The following is a 16942-nucleotide window of genomic DNA, read 5'->3' on the forward strand; positions in this document are numbered from 1 at the left end:
CTCCTCCCCCAACGCTCTCCCCCCCCTCCCCCCTCCACCAACACGCGCACACACACGTGCATGTACGCTCACACGTGACACTAGACTGGTCAGTCTCAGACGGTGAAGGCATCTGGATTGGTTCCGAGAAAAGATCCCCCTTTGCATGTAAGCTAGAATGTAATAAAATGGACCCATGTGCACACGTGCGCATTCACGTGCACATACAGTGGATGTTGATGCACACACAACGACCACAGAAGGCCGTGCATGACCAAATATCTATGTCTGCTACTAATACAAATATTCACATCTGGATCATCAGCTATTTAATCCATTTTATAATGTGTCATTTAAGGCTTCTATTGTGGATTTCAGTCAAAATGATTGGCGCCCTACTTCTTCTTTAGATCAAACACAAACTGCTCCTGAATAGAGCTTTTCTTTAAAGGGCATTGTCTTACTTTGGTGGTTATCTCAGCAGGTCTATTAATCAATTAGTTGATATTAAGGGGATATAAAAACGATATAATCACTTTCAGCGATTTCTTTTTATATTTAGCATTGTGCCAACACGAAGGACCTCAGTCCGATTTTGGGTCGGAGCGTTTGAGGTTTTCAGAGCCCACCTGTGTCACTGATGTGCAAGTCGTCTTCCTGGTAACTTTCCTCTCCCAACGTTTCCAAACTTGACTTCCTAAATCTACCTCTCCCCCCTCTCTCCTCTGTGCTCACCCACTGATGCTTTTCCCAAAGCCTCTCTCTCTCTCTCTCTCTCTCCCCGTCCATCGCCCTCAACCTCGGGGTCAACCCTTTTTTTTTTCTTTTTCTTCCTGACATTCCCTCATTTCCTTCTTAGACAGACTGAAGCACAAACGTTGTAAAGGCTTTACAGTTACGTGACCTTCCAGGTCCTGGGAAAGAGAGAAAGCACCGCCGAGCAACCGCTCGACAAATCTGCCATCACCTTTCGCGTCACCACTGTTTGTCATCATCATCATCATCATCATCATCATGAACAATAACTGCACTGGGGGCCCGCGCACGCTGAAATAACAGCGGCCCGCTCTGTCTGTCGGCCCGTCACACCCTCCTGCGTCTGGCAGCTGTGGTTCCAGCCGATCGCTCGCTGTGAGCCAGAATAACGTTGCAGTGGCACCGCTGCGCCTGCAGATGCTGCGGGAATTTGCCTGCGACATAAAAAAAAAGCCACACAGGGGACAGAGAGAAATCATCTGGGATTAACTAGGCCTCTCACAAGCAGTGGAATTCAGTGTCGTCACGTGTCAGGTGCTTTGAGCCTGTTGCCTTAATATAACTTTAATAGAAAATGCATTCTATTTGCAATGATATGTCTATGAGATCTAATGAATAATATTAACACATTCTCAAGGTCTAGACGTCCAAATATTTTACTTAGATAAACTTCTATATAAAGAAAAATTGACAAATCATGTACAGTATATAGGAAAATTGATTGTACTTCCATATCACGCCCTTTTCCCCTGTCTTTAGCTAGAAAGGGCCGCTCCCTGAGAAGAGAAATGACAAATCTTTGACCCTCTCATTTACGGCTCAGTGTGAACACCCAGACTGTAAACAGGGAATAATAATAGAAACAAACGATAACAGACAGCTTCCGCTTCTCCCTTTAGTGAGGAAGGAATCAAGAGAGGATTGTTTTAATCTCAGAGCCTCATGGCTGCCTCAAAATACCCAGCTCGATAAAAGGAGCATCGGTGGGGGAGCCGTTGGGTAGAGTGACGTGTGTGTGTGTGTGTGTGTGTGTGTGTGTGTGTGTGTGTGTGTGTGTGTGTGTGTGTGTGTGTGTGTGTGCTTGAAAATCAGGGTCAGGCTATTTGTTAGAATACCCAGGAGACTTCAGTAAAAATAAATAAATGTAAAGTTCTCTCTCTGTGCGTGTGTGTGTGTGTGTGTGTGTGTGTACACTTGCAGAAACACCACTGATCTTCTTGCTGGGCCAGTAAGCATGTGTGGGTGAGGAGTGGAAAATTAAAAACTTGTGGCCTATTCAAGACTAAACGAAGAACCAGGTGTTAAATAACCAAAAAACAGCACTAACTGAAGCGTGTGTACCTTCTGCAAAGACGATTCAGTGTGCAAAACGACTCTAGGAATCTATTACAGCTCATTAGCTGAGTGTTGCACCACCAACGTTAAATCTTTCCTTCCTCTTTTTTTAATAAATTGCACAAAAAAGCCATGATATGCAGAGAGAAGAGGTAGACGCAGATACACTTTTTAAATAGTGTAATACTGTTAGTGACTGACATGCCAATTGACAGTTATCTCTACGATAAGCCTCTATTGAACAAAGCAAAGTGGTACATGTTAAAAAGCACTTGGACTTATTATTGATATGTCCACAAATGCATGAGAAGGCTTATGGACTATATTTAACCAAGCTGGACAGAGTGAAAAGGTTGCACTTCTCCCTTTTCACTCACGCATGTGCCTCTGCACGTCACCTTGTGTCATTCATTTCAGGCCACAGCAGTCAAACGGAGGAGGGTCAGGGTGCTTTTTTTAGTGTCCGGTTCATTTTGTTTCTGTCGGGCTGGGTGCTGGTGCAGGCGGAAGGCATGACTCAAAAAGCAGGATTTCCAGAAGGTGCTCTTTATTTACCAACGAAACCGAAGAACGTGCACCGACGATGACTGACGTAGACAATGACGCGACGAGGGACACACAGGCACAAGGGGCTTAAATACACAAGGGAGGTGCAGGTGATTGGACACAGGTGGAAGCAATCAGGCAATCACATGACAGGACAGGAAGTGAAGCTAACCCAGAGACACGAGACACAAGAAAACTACAAAATAAGACAGGAAGAGGACCCAAACCGTGACAGTTTCACCATCTGTATACTAGTTAACTAGCTAGCAATATTTTACGTGATGGGGATGATTAGCAGTTGTCATGGTGACAGTCCTGTCACCATGACAACTGCTAATCATCCCCATCATTTTCTTTTGTACTTGTAAAAATGAGCACAAGAATGGATTCAATGTCCGTTCAACCCCTTTTGTTTCTTTATGAGAGACATGAAGACAGGAGACTGACAAAGATATTCCCGTTACACAACAATATGCCTCCTTTAGCCACTGCTCGTATTATTTCTGAACTTTTCAATTTCAGAAGCATCATTGTATTCAACATAATTAATTCAATAGTAATACAAAATTAAGAAAATGGGAAAATGATGACACCAATATTTCTCACGCTCACAAAAGACAGTGTGAACATCAGGAAAGACTTATGACTTGTGAACACACACATGCCCACAAAAAACACACACACTCCCTGAAGTGGGCTCCATGGCCACATTTCCTCCACGTCGTGTAAACACCATTGTGTGCCCGGCGATAGGATCGCTGGGACCTAATTGTTTGAGGCAATATACGCAACGCACTTTATGGAGAAAGTGACAAACAATGCTGTGAGCGCCGGCCGGGACGGACGCTCTCTCCTCCTCGGCTGCGGCAGATGTCGACTCTTATTATTTTTCCAATTTTTTTTTTTTTGCTACACAAAATGACAAGTGGGGGACCGGGGACAAGGCGTGAGGACGTGTCCGCTAAGCCGGCCCAGGACCTGACCACACGAAACGTACATATAAGAGACGAGAGCCGGCGTCCAACCCGAGTCTAGTGACATGCTACGAAATGTTTACTGCGCGAGCATCGCTGCGGATCATTTGATCTCAGATCAAAAGATCCCACCTCGTTGATCCGTAGCACCGATGCCCAAACATTTCAGGGTTTTCAAGTAGACAGCGAGGAGATTTGATCTTGTCGCTTTAAAAAGTTCACGGTAATCCTGACTTCTGCAACGACACCTCGTACTATGACGGCCACACATTGCTCCGTTCCCAGGATGCACCTGGACTAGGTTGATCGGCCGGACGTGAGGGGCAGCTGTTTCCTGTGCACACTTCCTGGTTTGGCAGAGCAGAATGATGAAGGGAGGGGGGGGGGGGGAGACAGTCGAAGGGGTAAGGCCTTCTCCAAACAGGATATACAGTATCTGCCACAGCCACAGGTGCGAGGGTACCACTGCTCCTCATCCTCATTGAGAAGACAAAATCAAAGACCCGGCTGATTTGAAGGAAGGGGTTAGCCGTGGGATGAGGGAGGGGTGTGAGAAAAAAAAAACAGGAAGATGAGGAATATGAAAGGACGAGAGGAAAAAGAGAGGAAGGTGGGTGAGACAGAAAGAAGGAGGAGAAAGTGCTCCTTCTTTGTCTCAGAATAGACTCACTCAGCTGGGAGGGAGACAGCTGTGTGCTAATCACAGCCTAATGGCTTTTATCAATAGTTTCCTTGATTGCACACACACTGTACGTTCAACGTCAACAGTTGAACACAGCATGCGGTACTGAATGTAAGACCTAGAAATCCTGTGGCGATGTTTGATTGCACCGCTCTTCTGCCGTGTAAACAGCACGTCGCTGTGTTTACCAAAAGACACATTTAAAACTCTGGATAGGGACAGTAGAGAAAATATTCAGGATATACTAAAGATAGTGAGTTAACTATTTGCCCCTTTTACGCATGAGGACCCGTGAGTCATGAGGCTTAAAAAAAAAGCAAAACAGTGATAGTTTGCATAGACACACATTCATAAGTTTGGGAGAAGGCCTGCGATGGACCCAGAGATGTTCAGTAGTAATCAGCACGGTCACAACTGTAAACGGACGAGAGACACATTCCATGTGGGGGAACACGGGAGATGACGACGCTGTCAAGAGTGCGTCCAGTAGCTCTCACTGGGACGACTGGTCTGACTCACTCGACCTCAAAGCCTCAGCACGACCTTTGACCCCGAGGCGCCGTCACCTGCGCCGGATTACGTGCGGAACTTTACGAGTGCGCTGCGGCTTTTCAAACGGCCCACTCGCATCCACTTCCACTTTTGGCAACACAACTACAAATATTTCCATGTGAGATGAACACTGACAATAGCCTCTGTGTGTGTGTGTGTGTGTGTGTGTGTGTGTGTGTGTGTGTGTGTGCGTTCTTATCTGTCCATCTATATTTGTGGAGACAAGCTACAGACCTTTTAGAGTGGGGACAACCCTTCTTCAAAGGGTTCACACTTTGTGTGTGTGTGTGTGTGTGTGTGTGTGTGTGTGTCTGGCCCTTGGGTCACGATGACACCACATGGAACAACAGCGTATTGTGTCTTCCTCTCTCATATTTCTCCTCATCAGCACAGCCGCTGTCTAGATTCCACTGGTGTGCAGGCAGCGCGGCGGAGGGACGTCGACCCCCATCCTGCAATAATAGGAAACACAGCATCACTTTTCCACGTTCTGCCTCACTTTTACACGTACAATTCCAAATACACGAGTTCCTGTTTGGGGGCTCGCTTGCTCCTGACTTGATTATTTGTTTTGGATAAAACGCTGCATGCAGTTTGCTTTCTTATCCGAGAGGCTTTGTTGCTCATGTGCTGTTTTTCTGACAGTTGGGGGGGAGGCTGGAACACATTCGTAATGTAGAAACCATCTCTTCTGTTTTGTTATGCTGTATGTGTGTGTGTGTGTATATATTCATTTTTTAATTAAATCACCCCAGATATTCCAACTGTATCCCTAAAGCCTTTTCTTTTATTGTTATTATTACAATATGCAATGTTCATTTTATTTCTTGCTGTGACATTCTCTAAGCCGGAGTCCAGGCCTGAATTTCCACATCTACTTGACATGAACCAAAGAGTACAAAAGAATCCTACTGTCCATCAATCAACTTCTCTCTAAAACAACTGAACCGTATAAACATTATAACCGTAATGTGGGACAGTTGCATTCAACGTCATCAGTTTCAGCTTTCTAGTCAACTAACATCTCATGTGAATGTGTATTTGTTGTCTCAGGTGAAGCAGATTGAGTTGTATATTTTGTGCCATGGTCGGTTGACCACTAGATGGCCACAAAGACTAAAGTAAACTTGGACTAAAAGTCCAAGCCGCTCAACTAAATGGATTAAAGAGACATTTTCATCGTCATAGTCATACATGTTTATATTCCCCATGACCCTTGTCATTATGCCATCTGTATTGTAAATGTAAAAATCATATTACATTACAAAAAAAACCAACAGAAAAACAACGACTACTGTGTAGATGTATCACCAGGTGTACAGTTAAATTAGACAGTAGTCAAGAAAATACAATTTAAAACAGATCAACAAGACAAAGCACACAATGTGCCAAAATCAGGACTTTAGTAGAACAAACACGTTCTTTTCATTTATGGAAGGAGAGAATGAGACGTTCCTTGGCCCATAGATTTCATCTTGTGCTGTTTGTAAAATGTTAAAAAAACGAATAATAGCACTTTGTTTCATTTATAAAATGAGAGGTTTATCAGAAGCACACATTTGGCTCCAAACATTGTTCAACTTTTATTGTTGGTTATGTTCGAATGTAAGTACAGTTGTTCAATTGTGGGCATGACGATGTGTAACACACACACACACACACACACACACACACTGGCTCTCTGCTGGTGGGCCGCCCCACAGCGCTCAGTGTGTGGGTGGTCTGCACCAGGTGGAGGAGAGAGAGGGATTAACACCAGGCCTGCCTAAAGGGGAAACAAAGTAGAGAGGGAAAGAAAATAAGAGATGGAGGAGAGATAGACATCTGTCCGCCAGATGTGCTGTTCCAACATACAGAGGTGCTTTATGAAACACAGAGTAAGGGATGAGAAGGCTTTTAGTCACGAGGATCAGTGACAACTGGATGCATTGTGACTGAAATAACAACATCCCTCTCAGCCGTCCTCGATCGTTGCACTAAATGTGTGTGTGTGTGCGTGTGTGTGTTTGCTGTGGTTGTCTGTCATTTGGTTACACATAACACAAACACATCGGTTCTCTTTCCATCTCTTCTTCCGTTCCCGGAGGAACTTCGGCAGGCTGCTATTATACAGTATAAACCGATGATGACCACCTGTCAAAACACGTCCCGTTACTGTGTGTGTGTGTGTTTAGACGGGTGTTGCATTACAGGGAATGAGACAGGTTGAACTTGCAGAGTAACTAAAGACTCATCTGAAACAGATCTGAGTGTTGAACATGATTGGTCGTCTTAGTTTTTTAGCATTTTTATATTATTTCATTCTTTGTATTTTATTTATTTAATTAGCTCTACTTCATGTTGACTAGCCGTATAAACACATCCCCAATAGTGCGTCACTTTATATTATTTTATTTTATTTTTATAAATACTAACACCTCCCATAAAGGCAAGAAAATGGACCTTAAGTTAACTCTTCTTTGCTTTTGTGAATAATTTCCAAGTTAAAAATAAAAAATTTAAAAGTTGAATAGAGCCATGGAGCAACCCAGTGAACTAGTTATCAAGGACACACACTCTTCATCTATTTACAGTAAATCACCTCTGAAGACTACTGCTGTTTGAATTTTGTTGTAACATTTAGTTTTTAGGAAATTTAATTTAAATTTAAGAAAACATTGACATTTGAATGACGAATGAGATGACTCTAAACTTTTGATTACAACTTACACCCTTTTTGAAACCATAAATCTGTGACATTCTTCTGCCTTCACCTCTGAATATTTGCAGTCAGATTTGGGGGATTTAGTCAGCTTTGGTTGAACATCTATATATTTCATTTTCGTCAGTTCCGATGGATTCCCTGTTTCTTTTGTGTGTGTGTGTGTGTGTGGTTCAGAGGTGTTGTATAAACATAGCTAACGGCCTGTGCAACAAACCCTTCCTCTGGGATTTCACGGGCCTATAAACTCTGGATGAAAGCTGAGTGCCAAATGAACACATTTTAAGAGAACAGAGATGTGGCTTGTTACACAGCACGACATTAAACTTGCCCTCCTAGTGACAAAAAAACATCTGAATTTATGAGTCCCGGCCATAGAGCACCATATGAAGTGCACCGTTTTGTTTGCATTGCACCTTTAGCCCCTCCCTGAGCCTCCCCAGAAATCACTCTAGTCATGAGATACTTGGTTAAACCAGCAGGCGTTATCACGGGTGACACAGGCCTCAATCCACGTGCGCTCACGTGTCTGGTGATCCATGGAACTATTAAAAGGCTCTTTTGATTGATTCGCTGTTTATTAGGTGCTTTTGGTTTTTTATGCTTGGCGCTGTAATAGTTGTTGTTCTTCTGTGAAACATATCTTTCTCACCCGTTAGAGCAATAAATGCTGAAAATAAAGCAGCTGGATTGCTTCCAAACTCAAGGTCATCTGAGCTTGGATTGCGAATATATGTGAGCTTAGGGGTATGAGAAGTGTGCACAATGTGTGTCTACATGACAAACATTCAACTTAACTATTTTTGTGTCTCTTGGGGGGCCAGTTTTTCATACTGGAAACTCACAAACTGGAGCAGACATCCAGCAGAAGGATTGGCTTTCGTTTGGAGTCGTGTTAATGGTCAACTGATGATTCTTAGGTCCATGTTTGCTCTCTTTCAGCTCGGTCTTTGGTCTCCACCCACTCCCGAGGAAATGAACGGCATCTGAGGAACTAAATGGCCCACATCGTTAGCTCGGGGATAACTGTGAAGGTTGTTTTATTGCTTTTTTACTTGCATCGTCTTGTTTTCCCACCTCGTGGTCTTTGTTCTCCCTCCGGCGATTCAAAGAGGAATGTAAAAGAGCATGTTCTGAGATTTTGAGATCGAAATAATGGCCCATTTTGAAGATGGGTGTAGTCAGAGTAAGGGCAAGGCCATTTCATTGTTCTGATGAAAATAAAGGACAATTATAGCACATTTTATTTGAATTATCATGACCGAGGGATGGAAAAAAAATCCCAAGAAGGCAGTTAACATATGTACAACAATTACTTGAGTAACATGCCACCACTCATGGTTGAAAAAGTGAAAGCAAATCAGTTTTGTTAAACAGACATCTAACGAAAGTCTGCTTTTTTCACCACTTCCATCTAAGGGAAACATTACATCATTTCTCCCCGTGTGGGAAACCATCAACTTTGAAGAACGCAAGTCAAATTTCTCATTTCTAAGTCAAATATAATTTGAGAGCAGTCCTTGTAGTTTTATTATGTGTTTCGTTTGGCAGACAACTTAGAATAAAAAAAGCAGACTCAAAAGTTTTGATTGAAACTTTGATCCCTCACTGGAGCAATTTATTTCTTTGATCTGTCATCTTCCTTTCGTTCCACCTCATGAATCATGACTGCGGCAAACATTAACAAACACTGAGCATTTCATTAAAGCGCACAGTCTGACAGACGGCCTCTTTCCTTCTTCCTCTCCGCTCCAGTAACAGTTGAGCATCAGATTTAAAGCATGTCCAGTATCACTGTGGATGAAGCTTTGGCGCACACACACACACACACACACACACACACACACACGAGCCGCCCATCACTAGCCGTCTGAAATGAAACAGGCTCACTCGTGTTGTAATGCCCCGCCCATCCAACTCCCCTCCCCAAAAAAAGCAGGAAAGCTTGCGCTTGGATGGGAAATCTGCAACAAATCTGGCCACCATATGGGGACGTATTCAGCTTTCATGCTTTTCAACTTTGAGTGGATCTCATGTTCATCTCCTTTCTTTGGTATCCTTATTGTTTCTGCTGTGAGTCCTGGTGTTGTGTGCTTTCATACAGTGCTCCACTTGCCCTTCTGCTGTGTCGGTGCCTGTTTGGGGTCAGGGCTGCGCTCCGGGACTCTGGCCTGCACATTATTTCTGTTACACATTGTCAATAACTGGGGGATGTACTGCAGTTCCTATGTTCTGACATTGACTTTGTGGGGACATTACTTAGTTAAGATAAATAGCATGAGCAACGGTTAAAGATGGTGGTGGTAGGAATATGTGGCCTATGTGTTGAGCCATGAGATCCTCATATATCTGATGTTTTAGAAGTTATTGATCTTCGTCTTAATAATGGCGGAATTATGCCATGAAACCGGAAATGTGAGACTCCGGAAAAAGGATGTAGTTAGCGGACCAATCACAGCCCTGCGGACTGCGTGAGCTCGGCTCAGCTTGGGCTTCCATAAGTGGTGAAACTTTCACATGTAAATGTCCGATAGTTCTCTGATAAAAACACTATTTAAATTAAATGTTCGAGTTTTACAAACAAGGGCAATTCGTTTGAAATGCCAGATAAATGGGAAGTAAATCATTTGCAGCCACATTCAATTGTAAATAGAATATTCAACCTTTGTTTCTTTGTCTTTGCTTTTAATTCTTGACTTCTTTCTTTACTTGAATAAAGGCCATTCTGGTGGATGGTCTTGTGCGGGTTAAACTCACCTTCTTTCTTCTTCATAGCATGTTCATGCAAAACTAGCAAATCAGTGTGTTTTATGAGACATAATGAAAGTGATAAGGCAGATTTATTTAATTAGCTGTATTTTCCCACAAAAAAATGTTCTCCTGCTTGGTCATTTCATACATCCTCTGAGATTTGAAGCCCAGGTGCCTCCTGCTTCTCTTGATCATCTTTGAGACGTTTCCACACCTTAATTGGAGTCCACCTGAATTGGGTGAATTGAATCGATTGGGTACGCTCTAGAACGCCACTCAGGACTCACAGCTGGCTCAGCTGGAACCAAAACTAAAACATGAGGTTGAGAGAACTTCTGGCAGGGCTCAGAGAGGCATTGTTCTGGTAAAGGACATAAAAAGTATGCTGCATTGTTCTTCAATGAAAGCCTTTTGATGAACAAGGACTTTCCCATGCAGCTGGCTCAGGGCGTGGAGGGAGTGGAACGCAAACTTGGTGGTCTCTCTGGGCTCCAGAGACTAGAGGGTGGAGGGGGGTGGGGGGGCTTCAGGTCGACTCTATAGATGGTGAAGAGTGGTCCAGATTCCAACCTAGCCAAAGATTGTCTCGAGAAATGGAAATGGCCGTCCATCGAGCGGCCCGCCAACCCAGAACTTGAAAGAGAGAATGGCAGAAATGATCAACCTTGGTTCTGAAGTTTGTCTGGTCATATTCAAGGAGATGAAAGTGCTTCAACTACTTACTAAGTTAAGGGTCTGAACACAGTTGTGTCCATGTGATTTTAATTATGGTTTCTCTTTTCGGCTTATTTTCTTTGGACCTCGATCTTTCCTCTCTTATTTTATCTTATCTCCAACAACCCAAAGAACTGAGGAGGTCTGAATACTGTAAGGCCTAAATAACCAAGATATTGTACACATGTAGTGAGGGGTAGATGTCGAAGGGTCAGCCAATGACTGGAGTGGAATATATCAAATATATGTACATTTTCCAAATACGATATATTGCTTATTATTTAGCACAAGTTGCAATACGAGCATGACACAGACAAATGGAAAAACAAAGCAGCCAACCCAGAAAACAGAAGTTCACGATCTCGCATGCAAAGACAGGAAAGAGAGCAACGGTGAAGGGGAGTGAGCTTTTATGGGAGTTGAGAGTCAACCGGGGTGGTCCTTTTTAAGCTGCGTGCTCGGAGGCTTGTCAACACAACAAAACATCAGAAAAAGAAACTCTCCCACTCCTTCAAAATGATCCCAACCACGCAGTTCCCTCCCGTCAAGTTGGGTCTGGCCAGCGGGTGTCTGGGAGTTGAAGTGCGTTTTGTTTTTTATCAAATTCAAACACTCTGCAGCTGTTTGTTTCTGTCGGTTCAGGTCTCCCACGTTTGTTTGAGGAAAAAGAACAAAAAAGCATCAATTTGGATGTAACAACAGCAGTTATTGTCTTTATTTGTGAGAGCCTGATTTGATTCCAAAGTTACAACGCGGAGCTCATTAATGATCCCTCCAACGTTTGTTTCCCTGGCTCAGGTCTCCAGCACCTGTCAGCTTTTTTTATGAGCACTGGGGGGCCGGAGTGGATACAGAGCAGCAGGGTGGAGCGGTTGAGAGGGAGGAGGAGCACAAAGGGGGTTATTTGTGATATTTACAGGCTGCAGGACTAAGGACTTCTCCTCGAGCTCGCACACTCCTTATTGGTTTCTTATCGTGGTGACTCTATCCAAGAGACAAAATGACATATGCCAATAGAACATCGTACAGGGAAAGAACAAAAGCAGAAATAAATAAAGGCAAAAAAAAATTAACACTTTTTGGAAGGAAAGGATTTGTGTCTACTGTGAGAACCATGTGACGGATTGGAAGGTTTCCCAGTCTGTAATCTGAGGTTAATGTGGTAAAAGAAGAGATTATGTGCTCTCACACCACTGTAAACCTTTTCTTCAAAGGTTTTAAATACATTTCGTTCGGCTATAGTAATGGCATCACCTGCACAAAAGTCTTATTTAGGATATATGAAAATGTGCTTTGCACACAGCTGACATCATGGTGAATATAACTATAAGGAGGGAGTCTGCAGCATTTGGTGTCAAATGCTGCATGGGACTTCTACCTGGCTGATTGACAGCTCTATTAAAGGGAGAGGACATGGACTGTTACAGGAGGAGGGTGGAGCTGTGTGCACGTGATTAAGTGTCCTTATGTTTACAGTTAAATTGAACTAATAAGGTGTGCTTGTAAATATGTTGTAGCATATATCAAATGTAGCATATAGCAAATATAGCACATATCTTTACTCAATCCTATATCTCCTGTCACGGTGCTCAAGCTGCAGTCCAGCCTTTCAAACGGAGGGAACATGACTGTGAGTGCATGTGAGCTGCATCGAATAAAACTCGATGAGTGAGATTGCCAGGAAAGGCCAACTGCTCCCTGGAGGGATATTTAAGGCAGATGTTTACAGATGAGCCACATCCCACTCAAACCAGCAGCATCATCCACGGGCAGATTTCCCCCACTCATTTACCGAGTCCTCTGGATTAAAGGAATAATGCAGAAAAGAATCTTCCACATTGTTATTATAAAATCAAATCTGTAAAGGACTCAAATGTATCGTCGTGCCCAATTTCATGTTGAGAAACCCTTGATGTTTTGTCTAGAAAATAGAATATAATACAATACATCTAACGTTTTTCCAGGGAAGGTATTTTTTCGTTAAGTAGGCTTGGAGATTGAGACGCAGATAACTCAATAACACTTTTTGTTTAATATGCTTATAAACTCTTTTGATATAATCTCCAACAAACACAGATCAAATATTTGCATAAATGTCAATTGACAGCTCAAACCATCAGATAGAGTCTCTCCCTCATTCACGAATAATAACAAGTATACCGTCATGAAAATATTCATGGATTTATAAATTATTCTAAAAGCTATTAAAATGTTGATAACCCAATCCTAAAAAGAGGCCCATCATAAGGTTGCGTGTTGCCGCACATTTTCATAAATTGAGCATAATTATTGCGTATTTTTCCGCTGGGGTGTTTTTGCTGAACGACCAGAATCTTCCCTGAAATGTCAACATGAAAACAAACAAACAAACAAACAAAAGCAGTTTAAACGTGTGATGAAAAGCGCTTGACAATAATGCTGAACTATCTCAATTATTCAGGCTGCAGAGGCAGCAGAATATTTTTTGAAAAGTACTTTTTTAAACCAGCACTTGTTTCAAATGAGAGATGAAATGTGCACATCTTTGTTTTTCTATTTTGTTCAATGTGAACATTTAATAAAACAGCGAAAAAAACGCAAATTTGTTGGAAGGTCCGTAATGTTCTGTCGGGGAAGATGAACATCAACTGCAACAATGGCTTCTTTTTATTTATTATAATAACTCCGTTATTGCATTCATTAATCCTTTGCCCCAAATGACATTATTCTATATATTCGTGTTTCATATATTTAATTAAAAGGTATAAAATAAATATTTTCTACAGTGGATCGAAATATCAATAAAGAAACGTATAGCATGCTTAATGTTTCCTTCTTACAAAATCTGCTAATTCAATCACGTTTTATTGCATATGGTAAACATATTTCCAAAAACTGCACAGTACCGGTCATTCAAATATACACTCACCGGCCACTTTATTAGGTACCCCATGCTAGTAACGGGTTGGACCCCCTTTTGCCTTCAGAACTGCCTCAATTCTTCGTGGCATAGATTCAACAAGGTGCTGGAAGCATTCCTCAGGGAGTTTGGTCCATATTGACATGATGGCATCACACAGTTGCCGCAGATTTGTCGGCTGCACATCCATGATGCGAATCTCCCGTTCCACCACATCCCAAAGATGCTCTATTGGATTGAGATCTGGTGATTGTGGAGGCCATTTGAGTACAGCGAACTCATTGTCATGTTCAAGAAACCAGTCTGAGATGATTCCAGCTTTATGACATGGCGCATTATCCTGCTGAAAGTAGCCATCAGAAGTTGGGTACATTGTGGTCATAAAGGGATGGACATGGTCAGCAACAATACTCAGGTAGGCTGTGGCGTTGCAACGATGCTCAATTGGTACCAAGGGGCCCAAAGAGTGCCAAGAAAATATTCCCCACACCATGACACCACCACCACCAGCCTGAACCGTTGATACAAGGCAGGATGGATCCATGCTTTCATGTTGTAGACGCCAAATTCTGACCCTACCATCCGAATGTCGCAGCAGAAATCGAGACTCATCAGACCAGGCAACGTTTTTCCAATCTTCTATTGTCCAATTTCGATGAGCTTGTGCAAATTGTAGCCTCAGTTTCCTGTTCTTAGCTGAAAGGAGTGGCACCCGGTGTGGTCTTCTGCTGCTGTAGCCCATCTGCCTCAAAGTTCGACGTACTGTGCGTTCAGAGATGCTCTTATGCCCACCTTGGTTGTAACGGGTGGTTATTTGAGTCACTGTTGCCCTTCTATCAGCTCGAACCAGTCTGGCCATTCTCCTCTGACCTCTGGCATCAACAAGGCATTTCCGCCCACAGAACTGCCGCTCACTGGATGTTTTTTCTTTTTCGGACCATTCTCTGTAAACCCTAGAGATGGTTGTGCGTGAAAATCCCAGTAGATTAGCAGTTTCTGAAATACTCAGACCAGCCCTTCTGGCACCAACAATCATGCCACGTTCAAAGTCACTCAAATCACCTTTCTTCCCCATACTGATGCTCGGTTTGAACTGCAGGAGATTGTCTTGACAATGTCTACATGCCTAAATGCACTGAGTTGCCGACATGTGATTGGCTGCTTAGAAATTAAGTGTTAACAAGCAGTTGGACAGGTGTACCTAATAAAGTGGCCGGTGAGTGTATGTTGGAAACCTGTGTGCGACCTTCTCCATCACATCATTCCAAAGCTGTACTTGGACACATTGCGGGTTTATTTTCTACACGCAGGCAAGAAGATTCACCGACAGCCGGCCATTACAGCATCGCAGCAATAAATTAGCCCAAACGTTTAGGGCCCCAGCGGCGGGACCGGACAGCTGAGGAACGGGCTGGTTGGGAACCATTCCGTGCCGCCCGGAGACGGAGCCGGGACAGCGGCGCAGCGTCCCGGGCCGCACGGCTCCAAGCGCAGGCACGACGGGAAGCTCTTGGAGAGGAGCGACGCGAGTGCTGGTATGGGACCAGTCTGTGGGCCGAATCGACCCCTTAATCCCAGGTCGTGGAACAAGCCGTGGCCGTGGGGGGGAAAGTAGCTCATCCTGTGCGCTCCGAGGGGAGGAAACGCCGGCACCGGGGCGCGCTCCTTCGCCCTGAGCTCCTTCCGCGCGCCCCAAAACAGGTGTTGTCTCTTGAAGCGTTTCCGCCGCCGAAGAAAACTCCCGTTTTCAAACATGCCGGCCGACATGGGATCCAGGGTCCAGTAATTCCCCTTCCCGGGATTCCCGGGCTCCCGGGGCGTTTTGACGAAGCAGTCGTTCAGAGACAAGTTGTGGCGGATGGAGTTCTGCCACGCGGGGAACTTCTCCCGGTAATACGCGAAGCGCTCGCTGATGAAATCGCATATCTCGCTGAGGGTGAGTCTCTTCCTCGGGCTCTGGAGGATTGCCATTGTGATGAGAGCGATGTAAGAGTACGGGGGCTTCGCCGGGAAGGTCGCCCTGTCCTTGCCCTCCTCCCCGAAGGGTGAAGCGCTCTGTCTGGACTCGGGATCGTGTGGATCTGTCACTGGAGAAGTTCCGTTGTCCAGTTCCTGTCCTCCGTCCGTCTCCCGCACGACTTTGCTTTCCAAGGTCATGGTCCTAAATGTGTCCGGTGGCACGGCGGCCCCAACGTGCGCTGATGTGTAGCCTGACCCGGCGCAGAGCCCCTTCTCCCCCCCCCTCACTCACTCACATCGGACATCTCCAGACCCGTTCAGCCTCCCAGTGGAAACTTTCTCCTCCTCCTCTTCCATCAAAACAACAGCAGATGCTTTGAGACACGCTGCAGGTTTCAATCAGATCTTCTAATGGATATTATTGAGATTATTATCGGTTATTATTTACCAGGATTGTTTAGTTGTTCAGTATGAATACAGATTATGTGCAGGGTAATAACATAGAACACATACAGACTAAAGCATGATCAAATGGGTTAAAGAATATGCAAAAAGTGTGCATCAAGTGTTTTAAAGATTATAAATGTAGAAAAATATATAAATCAGTCCTCAATTGAAAAAGAGGAGGACTGAATCATCTGAACATTTAACAGCGTGCCAGAGGGGTCAAATCCTTTTTCTGCTCCTCTACTGACTGAAAACAGACCAAGTGCATAAATGCTTTAATGGTCCATGTGATTCTTAAAGTAAATCAATGTTTTATTGTGTTGCGCTTGTAATGGTTCGATCATTCATTAAGGGTGATGTTTAAGTGACCACTGCAGGGGGGGTTTTTTGGGAGGGAGGTGGGGGGGGTATTAAATTTGAAATAAAATTTCACGTTCATGAGCTTGTTTCCAACTGTTCTGCTCTTGGCTTACGCAGCGCTCATTTCCTTCGGGGTTTGCTCGTTGCGGGATGGTCTGACCGAGGCCTCTCTGTTTGCACGGAAGAGGAAGACGTAATGCGTTCTGAAATAATAGCTGCACTGTATCAGCACAACGTGTGGCCACCCACCGGGCAAATGGGCCTGTGAGACTGTGGGAAGTCCCACT

At 44.0% G+C, this 16942-nt stretch overlaps 1 protein-coding gene and 1 long non-coding RNA gene across 2 annotated transcripts; both read right to left on the minus strand.

The window, feature by feature from the left end:
• Positions 1-978: 978 nt before the first annotated feature.
• Positions 979-2639, minus strand: LOC119218549 (uncharacterized). Its single transcript, XR_005120398.2, has 3 exons — positions 2469-2639; positions 1463-1511; positions 979-1169 (listed from the first exon to the last, which is right to left on the minus strand). It is a non-coding gene; the product is annotated as an uncharacterized LOC119218549 (long non-coding RNA).
• A 12208-nt stretch (positions 2640-14847) lies between these two features.
• Positions 14848-16127, minus strand: LOC119218300 (forkhead box protein D2-like). The gene has a single exon (XM_037472610.2). The coding sequence runs from the start codon at positions 16044-16046 to the stop codon at positions 15261-15263; it is 786 nt and encodes a 261-aa protein (XP_037328507.2). The 5' UTR covers positions 16047-16127; the 3' UTR covers positions 14848-15260.
• Positions 16128-16942: the final 815 nt, after the last annotated feature.

This window comes from Pungitius pungitius, chromosome 9 (assembly GCF_949316345.1).
Source record: "Pungitius pungitius chromosome 9, fPunPun2.1, whole genome shotgun sequence".
Taxonomy (NCBI): Eukaryota; Metazoa; Chordata; class Actinopteri; order Perciformes; family Gasterosteidae; genus Pungitius; species Pungitius pungitius.